Source organism: Candoia aspera, chromosome 6, assembly GCF_035149785.1.
Source record: "Candoia aspera isolate rCanAsp1 chromosome 6, rCanAsp1.hap2, whole genome shotgun sequence".
NCBI classification, from domain to species: domain Eukaryota; kingdom Metazoa; phylum Chordata; class Lepidosauria; order Squamata; family Boidae; genus Candoia; species Candoia aspera.
Window position 1 is genome coordinate 3,234,757 of NC_086158.1, and position 25,374 is coordinate 3,260,130.

The window sequence follows — 25,374 nt, forward strand, 5'->3', positions numbered from 1 at the left end:
CAGCGCTGAAGGATGCACAGGCTGCCTACAAAGAGCAGGCCGACAAGCACCGGCGCCAACAACCGACGTTCCAGGCGGGGGATATGGCCTATCTATCCACCAAGTTCCTAAAGTCAACCCAACCCTCGAAAAAACTGGGGCCTAAGTACATCGGGCCGTTCCGAGTCACGCAAATAGTGAACCCGGTTGCAATACGCTTGGACCTGCCACACAACCTCCGGAGACTTCACCCGGTGTTCCACACCAGCCTCCTGAAACCGGCAACCACCTCCCGATGGCACCCAAGCACGCCACAGCCCACACCGGTGATGATCGACGGGCAACACCACTTCGAGATAAGGGACATTCTCGACTCCCGCAAGCAACAAGGAACTCTACACTATCTGGTCAGGTGGAAACACTTCCCCCACCCGGAATGGGTGGCGGCGCACAACGTTAACGCGCCTGACCTGACCAGAGCATTTCACCGGGCATACCCCGACAAACCGCAACCAAGGTCAGCAAAACCAAACCCCCCCCCGCAGGCCCCCCCCGCCTCCCGTGCCCCAAGGGAAAGGGCCCCCCCAAGCCCGCGACTTGGGTGGACCTTCCCCCCCCCGGGACTCACTCCCCCCGCCCCGGGCCCACGGGGTGGTGACAAACGTTCGCCAGCACCCTCCCCCCGCCCCCCGGCCGCGGGGGAGTGGCAAGCAAGTCAACAGGGCAACCTGGGGGCAACGCCCAGGAGACACAACAAAGGCGACGCACTTTAAATAAGAAAAAGAAGGGCCCTACCTGGAGCTGAGAAGCACCCGACCAGCCACGCCTCTCTCCTCGCCGAACTGAGCCAAACAAACAGGGTGTGGCTGGAGCATGCGCACGCCAGGTCAGGACCCGAGCATGCGTACCATGGACACACCCTGGGAAGGCACGTGGTAGAGGGAGGAGCAAAGGGAGGGGCGACAACTACTCCGGCGGGAACTTTGAAAAAAAAAAAAAAAAAAATGTGGCGTTTTGACAGCTCCACGGGGAAAACCCAGAAAACCGGGGGAGAACACTATTCGAAAAGGGGGCAGTATGTCATGAGTGCCGTTGAGCTAAAGTCATCAGCGCAATGGCACACATGACAATGACAAGGAAATAGGTGAAGGGGTACAAGATAAGTAGCCATCAACCCACAACGACTAACGGCTAACAAACAATAGCTAAACGGATCACGGAGCCACCCAAGCCATCAGCGGCAATACAACGGGGATCGCCCAGCTGAAAGCAATCAGCAGAGGAATGGGAAACCTGATGATGGGCGATCCCGGAAACCCTCACCCACCGGCAGGGCAACGTATTGGACAAAGGGGGGTGACGTGACCGTGAGCGAGGGGGCGCTGACCGGCGCGGGGTATTTAAACCCCGCACCGGCGCGCTCCTGTCACTCTCAGCTTTTTTCTACCAACGCTGTACCTGCCCTGCAAATAAACCAGAGCCTGATCCGCGAACCAGTGTCTGAGTATTATTCAGAGGTAGGCAGCGCATGACATAGCAGGACCTAGAGAGGGCCTCTTAAGGGGAGAGTGCACCACACCCTCCTTCAAAGCTGTGGGCATAACCTCCTCCTGAAGTGAAGTGTTGAGGACTCCTGGATCTGGCTTGTCGCACCTCTACCTGCTCTCCCAGAGTACAACTCTCAGAATGCTGAGGCAGCATATGACCAGTGGCACTGGATGAGGAAGGCCACTAATTAACAGCCGCTGCACATTCTGCATCGTGGTCCTCGCCAGAAGAGCAGAGTTAGAATGGAACTGTGTAACTTTGGAAATGCAGACAGAGAGAAGCCTGCCTCTTTCACACATTTGGTGTCAGCTACTTGGAAGCGCACGAGGCCCACACTATGAATCTTTGCAGTGCATTTCAGGCCATTTATTTATTTATTTATTTATTATTCAAATTCACTTACCGCCCATCTCCCCCAAAAGAGGAGATCCCTTCCTGAGATCTCCTCTGCTTCAGACTGCAGTATTTTCAGAGACACGATGCAGTAGAAATTACCATTATCGCACATATTATTCCTCACACCAGTGATTCTTAAACCAAGGGACAACCAGCCAGGGAATTGTTAGCAAGGCCTGGGTGAAGACAACTTGTCTGCTTGCGGATTTCCCTAGGGCATCAGGGACCGTGGGACAGATGATGCTTTGTTAAATGTCCACTGGCAGTGCGTCGGATATGTCAGATATGCCCTTTGTTACACTGGTGCTGACTGAGGCTATTTCCAAAGAAGAGATCTCTAAAGTCATAGCATTGAGCTGCCTGGTCGCTGCACACAGGGGGAGAGGCTGGTCTGTTTCCTCTTGCTCAGTACTAACAGCCCTGTGTCCTGACTCTGCCTGGGGATGTAGCCATTTCATGGATAACAGCCACACAGTGGGCATGCCAGGAGCTCACTTGAGATGTGTTTGCAGCTTTTTGTGAATTATTGATGCATAATACTAAAGTGTTATGGCCAGATATTATTTGGTCTACTATTTTTTTTTAATATCTCAGGGCAAACTTGGTCTAGCTTTCTGAAGTCCACTTGACAGCTTGTGTTGACAGGCACTGCAGCAATTTAAACATACCCCAAGTTGGTTGACTAGCCTGTGCACTGCAAAAAAGGCTTAAGGCTTGCCATGCTGTTGTTGAATGTTTTATTCCTCCAAAAGTGCCAAGCGAAGGTGTGCACAATGTTCGGAAATCAAACCACCTGGAGTTTAAAATGGGTTGTTCTCACCTTGAAATGACACTGCTGTGAGTTTGGAACAACTCTGGGCCCTTTTGAGCTCACAGACCTTTGGGGACCTCTGACGCCAGAGGCTCTGCTGTTCCTCGACCTAAAGAATGTGCCCGGTGTTCAGGTTGGGTGGCCGTACGTGCTCTTTAAATATTAATTAACGACCGTTTAGATAGGCTGAGATGGAAGGGAGAAGGTGTAATGCGGCTTTTCATAGCCTTGTATCCATCACCAAGTCCAGGTTTTTGAGCTTCTAAGACCAAGGCTGTGCTGAACGGGAACTAGGAGTGGTAATTCAGCACTGTAGGAGGGTACCAAGTTGGGGACAGTTGGTGTGGTAAAAGGGAAGTATAGTGAAATGATGGCAATGTCTGGAAGATACCACTTGGCTGATACCTTGCACAGTTCAGCCATACTTGTACACTTAGCAGACCAAGGTAATAGAAATGCAGCAATAGTTGTATACCCGAAATGGGGGGGAAAAAACCTCGTTTGGAAGAATGAGGCCTCTCTTGTAGGATCATGTTCGGCATAGAAAGCACCCTGAAAGGGTCGAACGTGCCTTTTGTGTTTCTGTCTAATATCAGATGTTTCCCAAAGAATTTCTCCTTTCCTTCTGTCTTTGATAGTCATGAAGACCTGTATTCTAGTCGGCCATATGGAGCATTGGATTCAGGGTTCAACAGCGTAGACAGCGGAGATAAGAGATGGTCAGGAAATGAGGTAAGTGCACTTGGTTTGCTTTTGTCTGGCAGATAATTGTAGTATATAGGGAAGTGGGGAGGAAAAGGCGGGGTAGGTAGAGGAGCCACATTTCAGAGGCCTGTAATCTTGAAGCATCTTATTTTGCTTGTGCATAAGGCCAGCATGTCACTTCTCTATCCAAAATTGCAAGGAATGTGAGGCTCGGGCTGAGAAGCAATTAATAAGCAACATCATTTATGCCGCTTACCATAAGTTGAGCAGGCATGGAGCTAAAAATATTTGATTCAAATAAAACTGTTGTCAAAGGCAGTTACAAGGGGAAAAAAAATAAGGGCCATTTCACAGTTTTTGTGTAATTCATTGAAGTAATTCCCTTTCAGGAGAGGTTTTGCTGCTAATAGAACTTAAATTGAACGAAATGAAATTGTTACTCTAATGGTGTGAATTTGGAAGCAGTCAGTTGAGCTACTTGTTGATAGGAGCAAAATGCACGATCCATGTTGAGTTGCTGTTCAATCACACCCAAAGGAACAGTGTTCTTTGAAGTGGGTCCCAATTGTCCCTAGTCTGGAGGTGGACTTCTGCCACTTTTCTGACATCCAGTTTTATGTGTCCTAAGAAGTTCGCCGAACAGAGCTAAGAGATAAAACCTCTAATTCTAGAATTGAGTTTGACTAGTGGGGAAAAGCCCATGTGAATTCTCCAATGAATCCTGCACACACTGCTTAGTCTGTGTGTATTTTAAATCTCTCCAGTGACTTGAGGGTGCAGCTTTTTCCAGGAAAGTGCTGGAGTGGTAAAGATTCTGTCTCAAAAGTTTAATCAAAGCAAAAGGGTTTGACCGCTGGCTTTATTTTTAATGAAGCCTACAGATGAGTTTTCTGACCTTCCCTTGCGAGTAGCAGAGATCACGAAAGAACAGAGGCTGAGAAGAGAGAGTCACTACCAAGAACACAGAGGGAACGCACTGGTCGCAAATGGTGGAGGTAATAGCTCTCATTTGCTGGCTTCCTTTCAAATGCATGTTTTTAGGTGATTTGTGTCTGAGAATTGCATATACGCTTAACCAGACCACTGCTCCTATTTTTGAGATGAGAAATTCTGACAACTATGGCCTAGTGGTTAAGGCACCAGGCTAGAAACAAGGTGTCTGTGAGTTCTAGTCCTGCCGTAGGCATGAAGATGTGTGGCTGGTTGACCTTGGGCCAGTCACTCCCTCTCTCAGCCCAAGAGCCAATCAGGCGTGGTAGGAGAGTTCTAGTCCCGCCTTAGGCACAAAAGCCGGCTGGGTGACTTTGGGCCTGTCCCTCTCTCTCAGCCCAACCCACCTCACAGGGTTGTTGTTGTGGGGAAAATAGGAGGAGGAAGGGAAAATAGGAGGAGGAAGGAGTACTAGGTATGTTTGCTGCCTTGAGTTATTTATAAAAATAATAAAGGCAGGGTAAAAAATAAATAAATAATTGAAATATTTGAAATATTTTACCCTGCCTCAGGGTGCCTTGAAAATTAAAAAAAGCACATGAGACTTCAGACTGGGCTGCTTTTTTCAGCCACCCCCATATATGGGAAATAATCTGTTAAACGAATGGTCTGCTAATACCTTGAAAAAAATTGGATGATTTCAGCTGCTTTGTTATTTGCTTTGGGTTCCTTGATGTAGTGGTTTGGCTCTGGGGATAATCGTCGGCCCAGTCAACCACGAGATGAAATAGAACTGTGTTTTATTGGATCCCTCAGGCAGCTCTCCTTGCTGGCTTCAGCCTGGTTGCATCCTCACTTCTCGGCTGCTGTGCTTCCAACACTCCACTGAAACCCTAAAAAGAACAGCCCTGAAATCAGCAAAGCATCTACTAAATCCTGGTCTGGCTCCCATGAGTCCTTGGTTCCTACAGGAAACAATTTGTTGAAGAGAAAAAGCCCTATGGCTTTTGGACCTGGCCAATCCAGTAGAAAGAAACTTGCTTACCTCTTCTTTGCTTAGCACATTTTCATGTGTTTTTAACAATACCAGGAAACTTCTTTCTCCATTTTATGTAGTTTGTTTCTCATCCAATTAAAGGTGACTCTTAAAAGAATGGGAGTCCTCAATCTCTTTAAGTGTTGGGTGAAATACAGTACTTTTACCGTATAAGTTTTACCATGACATTAAAATGGGGAAACCTCGTAGGCTTTCAGGAACAATGCTGAATCAAAATGCCCAGTTCTCATAATGAAACAAGAACCATTGAGATATGACTTCTAATTCTATACGCTTAAGAATATGTTCCTCAACTTCTTCTCTTAACGATATTTTATAACCCTTGCTTGATGTTTCTTTGCCTCCATTTAATATATCGTATTTGAAAGTGATTATGTGCCATCAAGTCAGTATCAGCTCTTAGCAAGCTCTTAGATTTTTTCCATGACAGTGTGTCCCCAAGAATCTGAAGATTCTTCAGATCTTCCAGCAGTGCACAGGTGTTGGAAAGCAGCAAAGCAGAAAATAGAATTGCAAAGACCTTGATTGCACAGATAAAAGTTGGATGCTTGAATAAGCATTCTACAAACAATAGGCCATTTCCATTAGTTCTTTTGGTGATTCGGGTTGGCCAATCTGGGATCTTCGTGCCTGCTGGTTTCATATTCCTGAGTCTCCCATTAGTTTACAGAGTCACTTGCAGAGTTTTCTGAGCTCAGAGGTCCTGTAAAGCAGGGGTCCCCAACCCCCGGGCCGCAGACCGGTACCAGTCCGTGGCCTGTTAGGAACCGGGCCACACAGCAGGAGGTGAGCGGTGGGCGAGCGAGCGAATTTACAGCCTGAGTGTTTACAGCTGCTCCCCATCGCTCGCATTACCACCTGAGCTCCGCCTCCTGTCAGAGAAGGCGAGCCCATTGGCTGCTATCTCCAAACAGCGCAAAGAAAAAAGAATAAAAGGTCAGGAAAAAGAGGAACCGCTTGAATCATCCCGAAACTGTCCCACCCCCACGTCTGTGGAAAAATTGTCTTCCGCGAAACCGGTCCCTGGTGCCAAAAAGGTTGGGAACCGCTGCTGTAAAAGGTTGTTTAAAGCCCTTGATGATAAAAAGCTGGATCAGCCCACATTCTGCAAAACTTAATTTTAGAATTGCCCCCAAGTGATAATCCTGTTACTCCCAAATGATTGATAAATCAAGGTTTCTGTGCCAAAGCAAGGATTATTCCTCAACACCGACCCACCCCTGGGCTCTGCCTGCGAACTGCTGTAAAACATTCATTTCTGGTTACATTGGTAGCCATTAAACCCTCCAGCTTGGCAGGTTTTTCTTTATCCTCAGTGGATGAAGTTTATCTTTAACAGTGAAAGTTTCTGTTTTGGCAGCACTGCTGTTCATAGAGACCCAGATAAGGGTTTTGCAGTGTTTACAAAAGCTAGCCTGCAGCACAAGGTTTCTCAGCCTGATCCTGAATGAGCATCAAAACCTGGGGGTTCCTGTGCGAAAGTGATCCTTATGGAGACTTTGGCTGCCGCATGATCCCGCTTGGCTCTGCTGCCTGATCTCATGACTCTTTCCCTCCTGTGTGTCCAGTGGAGCAGGATCTGGATCAGATCGACTATATTGACAGCTGTGCCACTGAAGAAGAGGAGGAAGAGGTGAGGCAAGCCAAATGCACGGAGCCAGACAGCCTCAGCTCACAATTCATGGCCTATATTGAACAACGGCGAGTCTCCCATGAGGTGGTGCTTCCTTTAAATTGGTTGGTGTGTGTCCTTGCATGCAAGCCCCGCGAAAGGCCCTTTGCTGTCAACTGAATTAAGTTCTCTTGTCTGACGGTTTTAATGAGCAGATTTGGAACATTGCTGATTTTCTAACCGTCCTTTGAGCAACTCAAGTCCTACTGCGGGGTCAGTGGACTTGACGCATTGCTTCTCATGTGCTGCCTTTGACTGTAACCAGAGCTTTATGTGATTCTGCCTGATAGGCCATGCCCAATGTTGCCTAATCAGCCATCTCTCTGGGAACAACATCTGTAAAGTGGAGGTGGGGGCAGTTTTGAAAGATGCTCTGTGCCTGATAGTTACTTTTCCTGGCTAATCTCCCAACAGTGACTTTTTGGAGGAACAGGGGAGCCAAATGTTTAATACGGCAACCCTTCTAATTAATTGTTATGTGGCCTTTGGTTTGCACAGAATGGCTTGGATGTCATTGTAGTTCTAATCTTACAGCTGTTTGTTTGTTTGTTTATATTTCTAATTTAGTCCCCGCCCGTCTCACTCTGGGCGGTTTACAATAAAACAAGAATAAATAGTCGTTAATACACAATGTTGTCTTGGGCTTTAGCAGATAAGAACCCCTATTGCCTTCAGTCCTCAGCTGGGATACTATTTACAGTTCTATTTCAGATTCTTACCAAGAGCAAATGATGCTCAGCAGCCTCAATCATGGTCAAAGCCAGCAAAGAAAATAGATGCATACTTCAGGGAATACAACATCGTGCTGCTTCTTATGAAAGGGCTCTCGGAATGTGTACAGGCAAAATTGTCCACATGAACTATGGAGTGGGTGTGCTACTGTACATCTCAGTGACTTTAATGATGATGACTGTTGTTTTGCGTGTCAAATTACCTGTTACCTTAATAAGGTAGCGGTGAAGAAAACAAGAATGGTGAGGTATGCAGCCCAGCCTTTTCCAAGATGAGGCAGCTTCCGCATTGCCCGTTCTCAAATCCCAGAGTGAAATTAGTTTGCCACGAACTTAAAAAATAATGAAGAAAGAAGGTACCTTTTAAGGAGAGGCTGGGGTGCCTCTCTTCAGGTTCAAAAACATTTTAGAGAGGTGTGGGGTGGAGGATTCCTAGGTCACAAGCGTGCCCCACCCATGTGCTGTCACAGGAACTTCCGAAGCCCAAGGGAAGGCTGACGTGAAGATGTGCTTCTAAACTGCAGCTTTTCTTTCTGAGAAATAAAGTCATTCAGTCGGTTTGGGAGTTTATTCTTAGAATGCAAGCTTGAACAAAGGACTGTTGTGTCCATAACAGTTTTATTGGTTGATATTGGCCGTAGGGTATTTGAATGGAAAAGTTCCAGTGGCTCCAGTGTCCTCGCTCCTGATGCTCAGGCGCCTTTGCTGGTCCTACTGAAAGATGCATCCCTTTCCTAGAAATGGAAAAAAGATGGCCCTGTCTTGTGTGTTCATATAATTAAATGCAAACCTTGGCAGAAACAAACTAGAGCCAGATAAGAACAGTCTGGTTGTGTTGATGGCACTGCAGTACTTTAAATACTAGAAACATTTGCCAAAGTGAGCTTTTCAAAAGTCTCACAACGGACCAAGCTTTGGTCTTGCTGAGGGAGTTCAGCCATGCTGGAAAGGCTTATCTTTGATATATGGCGGCTTTCCATCTTGTTTTGAAGGGGGAACGGCTGCTCCAGGGCCTGCCCAGTTGGTCCTCCAGTGGGGAGAGGTCCTTGCCGGCGTGTGTTCTCAGCAGTAATCCTGGCTCCAGGTCAACAGGTTTTGGGATGAGTGTTTACAGCGACGCCTCTTGTGCACCTTTAAGTATATATCTGAGTAACTGTGGAGTGGGAATTGAGGAGCCAGATAGCAATTGTTAACACCTAGTAGAAAGCTCAGATTAATGGCCCCTGGATTTGACATTGAAGTCTGTTCGTTATTGCAGTTTTTAAAAACAGGCAAAAATATTCTTGCCTGTAACATATTCCCCCCTCCCGAATAGGAAAAGCCCATAAAAAAAGTATCTTTGGCTACGGTCCCGCTGTGTAAAGCCACTGAAGCAGACATGTATGTAATACTTTGCTTTTTCACAGATATAGTTAAGCTGGCATAGCCAAAGTTTTCACAGTGTTTTTGTGTGCCATCTGAGAGTCAGTTCGGTCTAGTGGTTAAGGCAACGGACTAGAAACCAGGAGGCTGTGAGTTCTAGTCCCGCCTTAGGCACGAAAGCCGGCTGGGTGACCTTGGGCCAGTCCCTCTCAGCCCAACCCACCTCACAGGGTGGTTGTTATGGGGAAAATAGGAGGAGGAAGGAGTACTGGGTATGTTCGCCACCTTGAGTTATTTATAAAACTAATAAAGGCAGGATAGAAAACAAACAAAATCTTTTGGTGCTAGCTTTTATATATAGTTTTCACAGAGAAAGGAGGGACACATAGATTGCTGTGTTTCCCAAGTGCGGACGCATAAGCTTTGTTTTAAAGTTTCTATAACTAATTATAAGGTGATTTTGCAGCTTTTGGAAGGGGATGAAATGATAGTATGCGATTCAATATTCACTTTTATTTCCTTGCCCTCTAAATTAATGGAGGAGACTCAGTGGTTTTGGCTTCTTAACGGTTCAGGCATATTGAGGGCAAAGTGTCCCCTGCTGTGAATGTCTGGATGGTAGGAGATGAAACAGCTCTTAATAAGCCTAAAATCAAATTTAGGAAATGTTAATGTAATGCATTTGCTCCTTCACGGCTCTAGTCTGCAACAAATACAGCAGGAGGCCTGGATCATCAGGCTGCAAGCTCTGCACGTGATAATCTTTTGCTCTGCTTTAGAGTCAGCATGTCCTGTGCCCAAATTTTTGTCTTTGTCATTGTCTAATACGGAGCTGGACTAACCAACTCCTTTGGGGCAACGTTTCTCTCCCCTGGTGACTCTTCCAGGGTCCCAGCGATATTTCGTTTTACATCCCATCCCTGCACCCAGGATCCAACCTAGCCTCCGTTATTCTCTTAATCTTAAGTAGTTGTGAGACTTGCTGTTCCTTAATTACCCGGATGATCTTTCAGTTGAGTGGGCCAGCCTTTCTCCTGAGTCTTTTGTTCACTGTGGGATAATATCACCATGTCTGTTGCCCAACTTAATTACTACTTGTTCAGAAGTTGGGGCTCAAAAGACCCTTTGTATTTCTTCTAATTTCCATCCTTGCAATTGCAGTAGCTCAGATTCCCCCTGACCATATATTACTTCTGCCAGCCCAGTAATGAGCCAAAAGGAAGACATCTCCGCTCAAGGCACCCTTCAGCAGCACACCCCGGGCTACTGAAACACAAGTTCCCTTTTTAAAAAATCAAACATGGTCAGCAAGAGAACACTAGTTCTTCATTAAACAATGAATGGAATCATTGCAAATGAGTCGGTCGGCTGTAGAGTTCAGTCTACTTGAAGAGAATACAGCGATGAAACCCCCATTTTTGAGTTTGGAGTGGTCCGTTTCTGGGCTTGGACCACTCCCGGAACACATGGAATCGCCCATTTCAATGGTGGAACAATCTATTGTGGAGTTGGAGCGTTCCAAGTTGGAATGTTTTGCACACCTCTAGCTCTCGTCGCACCGAAGCCTCTTAGAATAGAGACGTTTGCACGTGCTGATGTCCCGCTTGTGAAAAAATCAGAACGGGCTTATGGAGATCTGGTGAGAGGGCTCCTGCGGGAGGAATATAGCAACCAAAGGACACCATTTATTCAACAGGAACAGAGGCAGTAGAAAGAGAGGAGGAATTGCACTCTAGGTTGAAAATACAGATTGGTTTAATAAAAATAATAAATACGAATACGGTTTCTGATACCGTAGATAGCTTCTAGTTTAAAATAAGTCGAATGAATTATTGGGATCTACTACTGCCCACCCTACCAAGGAAAAGAGGTGGATGACGCCTTCCCAAAGGAAATTGGAGGTGCTCCGAAGAGACACTAGTAGTGATGGGAGACTTTGATTATCCCGGTATCCCTTGGAGAGAAACACTGCACAGTGTGACCTTCCGGAAAATTCCTGATTTGTTCATCTGACAGCTTTCTCCTTCAGAGCATGGAGAAAAGCACAAGAGGTTCAGGCTGTTTCGAGAGAAGTGTTGTTCCCCGGTCACAGGAAGTAATAGACTCACTCTCTTCTGACCTTGTCAGACCCCCATCTGAAGTGTCGTGCCAGTTCCAGGCACCCAGGTTTTAAGACGGATTTGGTCAGACTGGAATGCTCTCAGAGAACAGCAATCAGAATGAAGTTAAGTCATTTGACAAGACAGTGAATGAACTGAGAGGGCTGAAGGGAATATACACTGCGTGCACCATTATGAGGCAAGTCGTATTTTTGAGGAGGAATTTCATTATTGAACAACGACAGTGCTCTCGGTCAATCCAAAATGTTAATAAACCTCAAACCTGAATATTTAAGAAAGTAAAAGTGAGGTTTTGGCGTTCCTAGGAGCATATCTATGTGTGCACAATTATTGGGCGACTAAATGAAAAACGAAAATTCCCCCATCTTGTTTATTTTCATCTGTTAAAGTGAGAATAATAAACAAACAACTCAAAATTTACAAATAAACATTTCTGACATTTCAAACAGAAAATCAGTGACCAATATAGCCGCCCTTCTTTGCAAGAACAGTCATAAGCCTTCCATTCATGGAGTCTGTCAGTTTCTTGATCTGTTGGCGATCAACTTTTTGCGCAGCAGCAACCACAGCCTCCCAGACGCTGTTCAGAGAGGTGTACTGTTTTCCTTCACCGTGAATCTCCCGTTTGAGAAGGGCCCACAAGTTCTCAACAGGGTTTAGGTCAGGTGAGGAAGGGGGCCATGTCATTATTCTTCCATCTTTGAGGCCTTGAATGGCTAGCCACGCAGTGGAGTACTTCGATGCATGCGATGGAGCATTGTCCTGCATAAACATCATGGTCTTCTTGAAAGATGCAGACTTTTCCCTTACCACTGCTTGAAGAAAGCGTCTTCTACAAACTGGCAGTAGGTTTGGGAGTTGATTTTGAGTCCATCTTCAACCCGAAAAGGTCCAACTAGCTCATCTTTAATCATACCAGCCCATGTCAGTACCCCACCTCCACCTTGCTGGCGTCTGAGTCGAAGTGGAGCTCTGTGCCCATTACTGATCCAGCCACGGGCCCATCCATCTGGTCCGTCAAGAGTCACTCTCATCTCATCGGTCCATAAAACCTTTGAAAAATCTGTCTCCAGATATTTCTTGGCCCAGTCTTGCCGTTTCAACTTGTGTGACTTGTTCAGTGGTGGTTGAGTTCCAGCCTTCCTTACCCTGGCCATGTCTCTGAGCACTGAACACCTTGTACTTCTGGGCACTCCCGGTAGGTTGCAGTTCTGGAATATGACAGCACTGGAGGATAATGGGTTCCTGGCAGCTTCACGTTTGAGTCTTCTCAAATCTTTGGCAGTTAATTTGCGTCTTTTTTTCTCAACACGTTCCTTGCGACCCTGTTGACTATTTGCAACAAAACGTTTGATGGTTCTGTGGTCACGCCCCAATATCTTAGCAATTTCAAGAGTGCTGCATCCCTCTGAAGGACTTTTTACAATTTTTGGCTTTTTTGGCCCATTTTGCCTGAGGAAAAGAAGCTGCCTAATAATTATGCACACCTTGATATAGGGTGTGGATCTCCTTAGGCCACACCCTCCCTCATTACACAAATACATACCACCTGATACGCTTATATCCAATAAGCATGCAGGTTGATACCGCTCGGAGGTGGAAAATATGCATAAAAATGATGATATGGTCAAAATGCTCACTTGCCTAATAATTGTGCACACAGTGTAATTGTACTGGTCAAATAGCTAAAAGGATGTCACTCTTTTCTCTCATTCCTGAGAATATTCTGCAGAAAAGCAGATTTAAGTTTGTGGTTGTTGAGTTGTTCACTTGTTTCCATCACTTTGTGAACCAACGGGCATTATTTTGCCACTGTTGTGTGTCAGTAACGGTTTCTTCAAGTTCTTGTAAGTTCTCCCATCAATGATATTATCTAGCCACTGTTTCGGTTGACCTCTTTTTTGATTGGCTTTGATTTTTCCAAGCATCTGGGTCTTCTCCTTGCCTTTGCATGATGTACCCAAAATATTTGTATTTCAACTTCACTCCAGTGAAGTTTTTTTTCCAGTTTTACTTCATTTAGTATTGATTTTTTTCTTCTTCTTCTTGTGGCCCAAGGCATCCTCAACGTTTTTTTTTCGAGCGCCACAGCTCAAAGGCATCGATTTTATTTTTTCCACTCTTTCTGAGAATCCAGCTTTCACAGCTGTATGTGAAAGCTGAGAAAATTGTGGCCTTCCTTGTCAATGTGATGAAGTTACAGGGAGTTAGATCCCAGCTGAATGCTAAGAAAAATGTCCTAAAAGCAAGGGCAGTGTGACAGCGGAGCCAAGGATCCAAAGTGGTGGTCAACTTTCCGTTATTGGATGCGTTCCACAGAGGCTGGACAGTCATCAGTCAGGGACGCTTTAATTTGGACTCCTGTCCTGAGCAAAGGGTTGGACTCAGCAACCCAAATGACCCTTCCCAACTAACGATTCTCTGATCCGTCCTCTACCTCTCTAGGCGGGCACTGTGATGATGAAGGGCAGAGTTTTAGGCGAGGAGGCACCATTGTTCTGCGGAGGAGATGACGGGGACCCAGTGCACCGATCGCCGCCTCCTTCGCGGACCAGGCACTCGGTGCTCCCTGCCTCCCTGCACAGAATGGTTGTGGCAGAACAGCCATCCCGTGTTGGGAGAATGCCCAACTTAGCTGAAGCACTGCTCCCTTGGCAGCGTTCCAGCTAAAGCCATTCTGCCCAACCTCAGCCGCGATGTCTTTGGGGGACGTGTGGGCCAGTGAGATAAAGCTGTCTGGGCCAGCTGCCTTGTGGCTGCTGCTCTGGAAGGAGGCACAAGACGATCAAGCCAGAGACCCCTTGTTTATAGGCAGTTGTAGGTTCTGCCGCTTGCAAATCCAGCTCTATCGCTGAGAGGAATCCTGGCTTGTAGGAGCAGCTTCAGCAGAAGGGAAACTTTTTCTGGCAGGATACCTCAGCACTGCTGCAAAAATGTAAACAAACCCATTTTAGGACCATGTTACACAGCTTATTTTAATTCCGCCCGCGAACTGAAGATGGCAAGTGAGATATGAGCACCTACTGTACACACAGCAGTGCTGAACTTAGTGCAGCTGGCAGGTCAGTGGCACTAATTCGTACCTAACGTCAGTCAACTCAACTCTCCTCTTGCCTTGCCTTGCCATTCCTGAAAAATAGCGGACTCATTTCTCTAAGGGGAGGGACGTGGGAGAATGCTTTGCCAGTTTTGAAGAAGTAGATCTATGGAGTGAGAGCCAGGTTGGTGCAGTGGTTAAGGCACCAGGCTAGAAACCGGGAGACCGTGAGTTCTAGTCCCACCTTAGGCACAAAGCCAGCCGGGTGACCCTGGGCCAGTCCCTCCCTCTCAGCCCTAGGAAGGAGGCAATGGCAAACCGCTTCTGAAAAACCTTACCAAGAAAACTGCAGGGACTTGTCCAGGCAGTCTCCGAGAATCAGACACGAATGAATATATATATATCTATATTAATTAATTAATTAATTAATTCATTCATTCATTCAAATTTCTATCACTGCCCATCTCCCCCACAACAGAGGGACGCTGGGTGGTTTTAATCTATGGAGGTCTTGGTGTTCTCTGAGCTGCACACTGATGATGTTAGCTAGTTGGGTAATGAAATGTCTGCAAGCCAACAGCCAAGCTCAGAGAGCATCAAGGACTCCACAGTTCGACTCTGACTACAGAGATTACCTTCTGTTGGAAGTGTCTCTATGTCCAGAGTGCCTTTAATAATGTTCATAGTTGCGTCTCTATATTTACGTCCCCGCTTTAAGGCTGTAGACGAGAGTTGTTCATGAGCAGGGTAAGTGGCCATTTGTAAACTAACATACAGAAAGCAACTGTGCTGGACAATTTTTGTCCAGTCTCCCACCTCCCCTTTTTGGGGTAGGTGGTCAAGAAGGTGGTGGCGTTGCAACTCCAGAGGATTCTGGATGAAACGGATTATCTGGACCCCTTTCAGTCAGGTTTCAGGCCCGGTTATGGGACGGGAACAGCATTGGTTGCACTTATGGATGACCTCTGGCAGGAGTGGGATGGAGGCAGTGCATCCATCCTGGCTCTCCTTGACCCCTCAGCGGCTTTCGATACCATTGACCATGGTATCCTTTTGGGACGGCTCAGGGGGTTGGGGGTGGGCGGTGTAGTCTTACGCTGGTTCACCTCCTTCCTCCAGGGCCGATCCCAGTCAGTGTTGATAGGGGAGGAGAGATCGGCCCCGCGGCCCCTTCTTTGTGGGGTGCCACAGGGATCAGTACTCTCCCCTCTCCTTTTTAACATCTGCATGAAACCGCTGGGTGAGATCATCCGTCACCAGGGGATGAGCTATAATCAGTATGCTGATGATACCCAATTATACATCCCCATCCTGGGTGAAGTAAGTGATGCAGTGACTGCCCTTTCTCGGTGCCTGGGGGCTGTGGGGGCCTGGATGGGGGACAACAGGCTTCAGCTAAACCCTGGTAAGACGGAGTGGCTGTGGATTGATGGCTCCTCAGCTTCTGGGAAATTGTCATCTTTAATTCTGGATGGGGTTGCACTGCCCCAGACAGACTCAGTGCGTAATCTGGGGGTTCTCCTGGACTCACGGCTCCTGCTTGAAGAGCAGGTGGCAGCCATGGCCAGGAGGGCCTTTGTGCAACTTTGTGTTGTGCGCCAGTTACGCCCCTTCCTGGATCAGGAGGCCCTCCGAACAGTCACTCATGCCCTGGTCATCTCCCATATAGACTACTGCGCTTCTCCTGGTCCAGAATGCAGCTGCATGGGCCATTTTTGGTGCCCCTAGGTCAGCACATATAACACCTTTGCTACGCAAGCTGCACTGGGTGCCAGTTTGCTTCTGGGTCCAATTCAAGGTGTTGGTTATGACCTTTAAAGCCCTACCTGGCATGGGGCCAGGCTACCTGAGGGACCATCTCCTCCCCATCATATCAAACCGTCCCTCCTGGTCAGACAGAGAGGGCATGTTACGGACCCTGTCTGTAAGAGAATTTCATCTGGCAGGGTCCAGGAAACAGGCCTTCTCTGCAGTGCCCCCCGCCCTTTGGAACATCTTGCCTGGAGGTGAGGCAGGCCCCTTCACTCCTGACCTTCCGGAAGGCCCTGAAGACTTGGTTCTGCCGTCTCGCCTGGGGCGGGAAAGTGGGTAACCATTCTTGGGGATGGCTCGCACCCTAGAGGCCCTCCCACCAGCTTGGAATTTTATAGCCTCTTGGATTTTATATTTATTTATTGCATTTTATAATTGTTACGTGTTTGATTTTTATGAGATTTTAACGTTTATGGCCATAGTTTGATTTTATTGCAAACCGCCCAGAGTCCCTCTTTTGGGGGAGATGGGTGGTAATTAAATTTGAATAATAAACAAACAAACAAACAAACTTAAATTCATTATCTGCTTGCTGAAAAAGTTTCTTTTTTATTCAGATATTTTAAAGACTAGGTATTATCAGTTATTATCAGACGGGGGAGCTTTGCAAGTGTTCTAAAATGTTGATTTTAGTATTCTGTTTTTTCTTTTGTGAAGGGTTCACTGGTAAAACCTACAAACAACCGAGAGTTTCCTAGGTCAGAAGATGCAAGAAAATACTTCCATCAAAATAGGTGAGAACTTTTATTTTGTAAGAGACAGTTTAAACTTCATGTGTAACACAGGATTCCCAGCCTGCATTTTTAAGACCCAATCCCCAAATTAGTGTTACTCAGGAGCATCATGTTGTAGAGCTCCTAATTCATTGTGAAACTAATTGTGAAGTTCCTTCTACTCTGTGCATTGCATCTCTCTCTTTCTTACCTTTAGAAATACCACATCTAGCCTCTTTTATTGGTAGCTATGGGTCTGAAAGGAGATACGTGCTAAAGCAGGCTATTTATTTCAAATATTTGTCTTCTGTTTGTCATGCGCTAGGTCCCCTGGCAGCATGCACCATTATAAAAAAGTCAACTATAGTACAGCGCATAAATGCAAAGCAGCAGCCAGCACACTTCTTTCAGCAGCAGGATTCAGCAGCTGAGGTCAGGTGGACAAGCTGCCTTCTCCAACTCTGCCTATCTGACCACGGATAACAGCAGCCCTCCCTAGAGCTCAGATGGGTAACGAGGGAGGTGTCGTCCTGGCTAAACTGATGGCTTTTGGTCCAGGAACAGAGTCACTGCTATAGCAACTGGTAAATACACGCCTTGTCAGCCCAGGCACTCACTCCCGGAATAGCTGACAACTCTGTGAGCATTGCCAAGGGACTATGCCTGCCTCTCAGCACTGCAGCCCCTCCCAGACAGGCAGAGCATCTCCTTCCTGGATCCAGAAACCAGCTGTCCACGTGATTTCTGCCTACAGACCACAATTGGGACTGGAATTTCAGTTGCTAAGTGAAGTGGTCATTAAGCGAATCAAACCAGATTTTACGACCTTTTTTGTGGCAGTCATTAAGTGAATCATTGCAGGCTTAAGTGAACCATGTGGTCAGTAAGTGAATCACGCAGTTCCCCATTGACTTTGCTTGCCAGAAGCCGGCTGGGAAGGTCAAAAATGGCAATCACGTGACCATGGGACGCTGCAAGTCATAAAGGCAAATTGGTGGCAAAGCGCCCAAATCGTGATCACGTGACCGTGGGGACACTGCAACAGTCGCAAGTCGTAAGTGGGTTTTTTCAGCACTGCTGTAAGTCGGAACCGTCACTAAACAAATGGTTGTTAAGTGAGGACTCCCTGTATTATCCCCATCCCAGTTGATCATTTCATCCCAATACTACACCCAAACTAGCATAGCCTTGCCTGCTTAAAAGGTAGAGAAAAGAAGCATTTTAATTCAGGGCGTGTGCAAAACTGCCCCATCACATTTGAAAAGGCAGCTACCAAAGGAGGAGAGAAGGCGCATACATCGTGCGCGCGCCAGACTAAGCAGACTGGTTTGGTTGAAAGATGGGCAATGTTTTCTCTGCAACAGGTGCGACTGATATAACCTGACTACCTTACTGCCTTTTTTTGAGGCAGAAAAAGGAAATCATAGTCCAACAACAGAGATGCCTTCTGATTCACCATATATGGCAATGTTGCTTCCAGCTTTTTACAATGAGCAGGGCTGTATGAGGTTTCCCACGGGGACCTCCAGCACGCCTTAAGGCACCGGATGGGGGAGAGCTGGCCTTGCAAGCAGGGTTTCAGAAATGATTATTCAGCTTGCTGGAATAGAAAGGATGATTGAATACGTTATTCCCTGTGGAATGTTATGAAACGGAAGCCTTGAAAAGGGAGGATACTGCCCACCCCATACCTGATTTCAGATGTAACAAGAGTTTGCTAAGAGCAAATGAGGAAGTCAAGCTACGGTGGAAGAGTTTTTAATTACCTAACCAAAAATGGTAACAATGGTGCCAGTCCTGACCCAGGATCTGAGAAGCTTAAATTAGAACAAGCAAAAGTGTGGGATGCTGGTCTAAGATGGCCTTTTATTAACAATCTGTGTTGGGTATCAGTATAAAAATACACCAGGTCAACCAATGCAGGGTAAAACTTCCTTAATCCTTGATGTAATGCAAGTCAGATCTAGGTTTTACTGTATCTGGAAATAGTGGGAGGTGCAGCACCTGTCAGAACTGATGCAGAGACCAGCCATTCTTGTGGTGTGCTTGGTGAGAACTGGTTTTGCTCCATAAACTTTTAAATACTTTCTGGGGTGCTGGTCTGTCTCCTTTCTGCATGCTCAAATTGTTTATCTGTAAATAAGCAAAAACCATAAACGCATAGCTTCTGTGATGCCCACTCCTCATGAGAGGATTACGTGTAGAAACGCCTGCCCCATTCCCACAGTTTTTTAAATTGCAGTGAAAGGGGGAGCATGGGCCAGTTTAATTCAGTAGTGGTATGTCCAGCTGCCATACGAAGTTGAGGCATCTGCCAGCTTTGAAATCTGTGCTTCTCTGTTACCTTACTTTAATGGACAGGCTTACCAGGAAAACTAATTTTCTTAAGAGTAATACCAGGAGTGTATTTGGAATTTTGAAAGCGAGATAGCAAATGTTTTTAATATTTTGCAGGTTTTTTACTTCAAGTGCAAATACACTTTTAAAACTGATTTGATTTATTATGTGCCATCAAATCGGTGTCAGCTCTTAGCAATCACATAGATAGGTTTTCTCCAGGGCAACCTGGCCCAGTCTGATCCTTCAGATCTTCCAGTGGTGCACCCATTGCACTATTTAAAACAGTACTTAACACATTTTCTTTGTCAATATTCTCCATTCAGCTGGGTCCAGCTAGTGATGGGTAGCTCTCATGGATTACTTCAATGTGAAATCCGGTGTTTCCATAGAAATCCCATCATTGTTCGTCTTTAAAAATGCCATTTCCCACAGCAGCTGGTTTCGTATTGCTGCTCAGTTAAGATGCTGACTGAATCATAAGACATAAACTCTTTAAATCTGGTTCTCTTAACTTTGCTGAAAGGACTTGTCTTGAGTGGAAGAATGACCTTGAATCTAATGCTATACATTTATTTTTATTTGTAAGAGTTATATATCACTTCAGTCCAAATTACATCGAAATGTACATTGGCAGTAACACATGACCAATGTAAAGCAATAAAAACAGTACATACAATGTAGAAAGTCAGTCTCCAAAGGCCTTCCAGAACAGCCAGGTCTTAAGACCACGAGAGTGGGGACCATCCTCTCCCTGGTGGCCAAGGTATTCCAGAGGAAGGGAGCTTACATAGAGAACACCTGCTTGTGTGACCTCTCATGTTGAACCTCAAGATAGGTGGGGACCTTCTCTGTCCACTCAGATCTGAAGGTCTTGATCTGTTCGGGAAGGTGGCCTCTCAAACACCTTGGCCCTAAGCCATAAAGGGCTTTATTGGTAATTGGCCAGCACCTTAAATTCCACTCAGGAACATGTTGGTAGCCAGTGCAACTCACTTAGTAGCAAGGTTGCATGGTCGTAACAGGACACTCCCATAAGCAGATGGGCCGTTGCATTTTGTACCGGTTGAAGTTTCCAGGTTGACGTTTCTTCAAGGGCAGCCCCCACGTAAAGTGAACTTCAGTAATCCCAGTGAAAGAGGACAAGGCCTGAGTGACCATCCTCAGTATACCCTGTCCTAGCTAAGGCTACAACCAGCACACCAGCTGGATTTGGCAAAGGGCTTCTACCTGATCTTCCAGAAGGGGTCATGAATGCAGGAGGACCCCCAGTTGTGGGCCTGGGGAAGCACTGCCGCATCAGAAGCAAAGCTGGAACTAACCCAGGGTCAGTAGGCCTGTGTATGAATAGCTACCCTGCCCTCTTTCCTTTTCCCAGACCCTGATAGCCCCCACTCACTAAATGTTAGTCGCTAAGAAAAAATGGATGAAAAAGAAGTCACAAATGCTGTGAGAATGTTGAAAAATGGGGAGGCGCCCTGTGTGGATGGTACAATTGAAGGAGCATTGCCATCTAGACCTGACTTGTTTACGGAATGGTGTGTGACTCGTTTAATGCCTTTGTAAAGACTGCGACCGTGCACGCCAATTAGAAGAATGCTCCCTTACATAAAAGAGAAAGCGGCACACAGCGGGGGGGATAAATTTGTTAAGTGTGCCTGGGAATGTGTTAAACTGTAAGATCTGAAAAATTAATTGTCCAAGACTAAGACAGCTGTTTTTTACAAGGAAAGTGAAGTGATGATTGCAAGTTGTACATAAATGGTAAAAAAAAAAAAAAACTGGAGCGAGTAAATGAATTTGCGTATGTGGGTCTTGGTGGAGTATTTACTCTAGATGGGAAAATGGAGAAATTATATGTAAAATACCGGTAGAAAGGTCGTGGGGTGTTGTGCAGTCTGTCATAAAAGGTTTATTGAAAGAAGCAAAAACGGCTTTGACTCAGAGCGTGTGTCTGCCCACTTCGTTGCGGGGAAGTGAGAATTGGGTACCTTAGGAGCAACATCAGAGGTGAATGCAGTGGGAATGAGGTACCTTGAGAAGTGCGTGTGGTCCGACAAGAAGAGACGGGGTGAAGAACGAATGTGGATTGGGTACAAAGGTGAATGATCTCTAGTCAAGAGGTATGTTGAAGTGATTCAGTTATCTGGAGAGAACACATGAGGACTGGTTCTCAAAAGAAATATCTCAAGGAAGAGCGAGTGGCTGGAAAGGAAGGGGAAGATGGAGGAAGTCATGGTTGGAGGGAGATGACGAAGTTTTCGGAAAGAGAGAAGTTTGAAGAGCAAAAGACTGTGTGTAAAGCTGTGCGTAGACATGGTGGAAACAAGGATAGAAAAGGAGAGAGAGGTACAGTCAATGAGGTTAGTATAAACTAGGTTTTTTTTCCCTTATGTCAAACCTTCGATTTCTTTGGCTTTACAATTTGTTACTCCATTTCTGCACTCTTCCTAATGTTTACAGCAAAAGGGAGTAGCATAACAGATACGTGGTATCTTGCGAGCATGTTTTATCTACTCGCGTCGTAATACTCTTTCCATAGACTTATTTCTGTGGTATTTATGTGTTTGCAGAGATGCAGATGAATTAAAACGACCTGAAAGTCTGAGTTTAATGCACGACAGGGAGAGGCAGCAAGGATCAAGGAGCTGTTTAGATCGGTCAGAGAGGTAAGGATTTGAAGGGAAGAATACCCTTTGCTAAATAAAGCACGAGTCACCATTTTACAGTTTGTTTGTTTTTTTTAAATACTTTCAATAACTTTATCATCTGCCCAGAGTTTTGCTGTTGGGCAAATGACAGGCATAATGAATAAAGAAAACTTTGAATGCTAACAATTCATACAGTTTCTGTGCAGGGCTGTGTGATGTGTGGTAAGTCCTTTTTCCCAGGGAGTGCCCAAGCCTGTGGCTTAAATCACTGTGAGCATAATATAAATCAGTGTTTCTCGACCTGGGCAACTTTAAGACGTGTGGACTTCAACTCCCAGAGTTCCCCAGGCTGCCATGCTGCCTGGGGAACTCTGGGAGTTGAAGTCCACACGTCTTAAAGTTGCTAAGGTCGAGAAACACTGGTGTAAATGCTCCATTCTGTGGAACATCTGACATGGCTTAGAGTTGTAACACCCCGTGTTTCTCTTGCCTCCTATAAATTTCTTTCTTCCTCCAGAGGCTGCAGAGACTCGGCTTACTTTGTGTCGTTGTCCAGTACTCACAATCAGGTAACAGGCGTTTGGTGTGTCTCTTGTACATTTGGGAACATGCTGCCATCTGCTGAAGGATGCACCTTGTTGCTTTCGTTTCAGCGCATTGTCCCAAATGACTTTTCTCCCCCAGACTATTCTCATGGAGGCTGATCCACACAGAAGGCGTGAGCCCTTAGTGGAGTGGACTCGGAGGGAAGCCCAGCTGGCAGCGCTGCAGTATGAGGAGGAGAAGAGGAAAGCGAAACAGATTCAGAAGGAAGCTGTTCTTGATTTTGTCAAAGTAAGGACCTTCTGAAGCCACATCTGTTGGCTCAAGGGCCACACCAGGGCAAAAGTTGCAGGCCCAAAATGGGTGAGGCGATTTGAGGAGAAGGCTTAAGGCAGTGTTTCTCAACCTTGGCAGCTTGAAGATGTGTGGACTTCAACTCCCAGAATTCCCCAGCCAGCTCATGCTGGCTGGGGAATTCTGGGAGTTGAAGTCCACACATCTTCAAGCTGCCAAGGTTGGGAAACACTGCCTTAAGGAATTCTAAGGGCTGAACTAAATGCCCGAAGCTTCTGCAAGGCTGAAAGCACAATTGTGTCCCTTGAAACTCCAAGTAGATATACAAAAACATTCAAACTCAGGGGAGTGGGGGTGTCTGGTGGCCACCAAATGGATGTCGGCAGGCTATATGTGGCCACAGAGCCACTCTTTCTCCATCCTGTTCTTAAGAGGTAGATAAGATTGCAAGCCTGCTTTTTATACAGACTCTCTCGCTTGGCTGTTCAGGTTAATATCATTAAAAACCTGGCTAAAAACTGTAAAGCAGTAACTGTAAACGGCTTTTGTGTTAATGGATGCTGAGTTCTAGGGCCCAAGAAGTTCCCACGTGTTAGAGTTTTTCAATCCCTGCCTGCTTTTCTTGACCTCCAGCCTGTGGCTTGATAAGAGTCAGATACCTCTCATTTGACAACAAGGTTGCTGGGGATCACTGCTCTGGCCATGGTGCAGGTAGCAGAAATCTGTGCAGGTGCAACAGGGTTGATCCCTGGTCGGAGGGATTCTCTTCTGACAGACGGGCACCTTTGGAGATTTGGCTCCTGATCAGTGTTTTTTATGCAAAGACCCCCACCCCATTCGGAGTATAAGTCACGCCCCGATTTGTTACGTCTCCAAGAGCAGGCTGAACTCAACTGCCAACTGACAGAAGTGGGTTTTTTCCCTTATCTCTTAACCCCAATTGTGTTTCAAAAAGTGCTTAAGATAATTGCCCTAATAGGTCCTTCCCTTCGCTTGAGGTCTAGCATTTTACCATAAATTAGTTCACCAGTTGTCACCCTGTTCTTTGGAGCATTCTCCATCCCATGCTGCGTGATCCCTTCCAGGAGTGGCTTAAACCCTCCTGGGGCAGGAAAGGAACAACAAAAATGGTGGAATTGAGGAACGTGGGTTTCAGCTGAAACCTAGGAAACCATCTTACATTGAGTTGGAATATTGGCCTGTTACTGTCAATATTACCAACGGAAGAGAATCTCTGTAGCTCAGGGTTGAGCTGTGGAGTCCTTGGTGCTCTCTGACTGGTCGCTGGCTGGCAGATGTTACCCAACTAGGCAACATCAGGGCTAGAAGAGAGTGGGGTTAGCCCTCTGTCAATACTGGCCAGCAGAAAGCTTGCCAGCTTCAGGTAGAGATCTTTCTCTTTCCTACCAAGAGACGCTGAGGAACATCTCTATGCAAAGGTCACGCTCCACCATTCAGCTACTGTTTCTCCTGGTAATGGAAGCTGAAAATGGTGGGCAGGGGGGAATGACTGAACTCATTTAAGCCACAAATTCTGCACAACAATTAAAGCGATTTGTTTTGCTTGAAACAAGCCCTCTGTGAAATTTCCAGAAACGCCACCCGTTTTATCATTCCCACCACCCTCACCCTACTAACTCGACGCTGTCCTTAGTTCACCCTCCCTTTCAGCAGCTTCTTTTTATTGTCCCCAAAGCAGAAGGCATCCCAGAGCCCACGGAAGCCAGGCTGTCTGGAGAACGAGGTAAGCATGGGCAGGCATTCACTGCTGTTTTGTCTTTGCTACCGAACTCCTCACAGGCAGACATTAGCCCCTCAGGGCTGTGACGATAAGCCCACTTCCCGGGGAACGCCCTCCCTGGGATGTCAGCGGAACTGCCTGAAAAGCAGATGGGATTGGCGTGAAAGCGCAGCACGGGCTCTAACAGCAATGCCTTTGTTTGCTATCAAGCCCTCGTTCCCCTCCTCGCGCCTTTATTTTAGATTTTTTTCCTTGAAATGGTAGTTGGAGCAGACAGTCTACTGGAAGTACTCAAGAGAAGATGCCGGTCCTGTCCCAACTCTTTAGCCATTTCATTAATAATGAATGCTCCTTTTCTGATGAACGTCATGGTTGCTCCTGAGATCTAGGGCGGTTGGCCACTAACCACCAGGCTGTTCCATTTACGCTGCTTGACAGCCTCAAACAGCTCGGCTCTGTTTGCTGTACCTCCTCCTTCCCTGCACATGCACTTGCTTCAGAACACACCCTAATGGCTTCACAAGCATGTGCTCTTCTCTGAATTCACAAGCAACCACAGTATGCCTGAAACCTTGCAAGACCTCAAGGCTGACATTAGTTGAGTCTCAGCTCCAGTCTCTCCCTGCTGACATTTGCCTTTTCCCTGCAGTAAGCTTTTGTACACCCATCGGACAGATTTTTTTTTTCTTAATTTTACTAGTGGAAAATGGTTTTGACGTCACGGGGTGGCCGATCAAACATTTAGCCCAATACAACACAAATATATAGGAAAGGGTTTCCAGTAGTCTGCTCCCTATGACTCTGGCCTGATTTCAGTTGTCCTTTTTTTTTTTTTTTCCTTTCATGGTTGGTCCAGTTCCTCCCAAACTGTGTCTGTGTGTTTGTGTTCCTTCCTAAATATTGCCTTGTTCTTGGCTGGAAAGATTGGAATTTTC

At 46.3% G+C, this 25,374-nt stretch overlaps 1 protein-coding gene across 7 annotated transcripts in view; it reads left to right on the forward strand.

Annotated features, from left to right (window-relative positions):
- LRCH3 (leucine rich repeats and calponin homology domain containing 3) overlaps positions 1 to 25,374 on the forward strand; it is a 104,372-nt gene that overhangs the window by 50,440 nt on the left and 28,558 nt on the right. For 3 of the 7 annotated variants that reach the window (XM_063306274.1, XM_063306270.1, XM_063306272.1), the window contains exons 7-14: positions 3,373 to 3,466; positions 4,314 to 4,434; positions 6,995 to 7,143; positions 16,818 to 16,894; positions 21,784 to 21,879; positions 22,379 to 22,430; positions 22,546 to 22,695; positions 24,395 to 24,442. In XM_063306274.1, coding sequence (XP_063162344.1) covers positions 3,373 to 3,466; positions 4,314 to 4,434; positions 6,995 to 7,143; positions 16,818 to 16,894; positions 21,784 to 21,879; positions 22,379 to 22,430; positions 22,546 to 22,695; positions 24,395 to 24,442 — 787 coding nt within the window. The remainder of the gene's footprint in view (positions 1 to 3,372; positions 3,467 to 4,313; positions 4,435 to 6,994; positions 7,144 to 16,817; positions 16,895 to 21,783; positions 21,880 to 22,378; positions 22,431 to 22,545; positions 22,696 to 24,394; positions 24,443 to 25,374) is intronic. The other 4 variants (XM_063306276.1, XM_063306275.1, XM_063306271.1 and 1 more) reach the window with 2 other exon arrangements.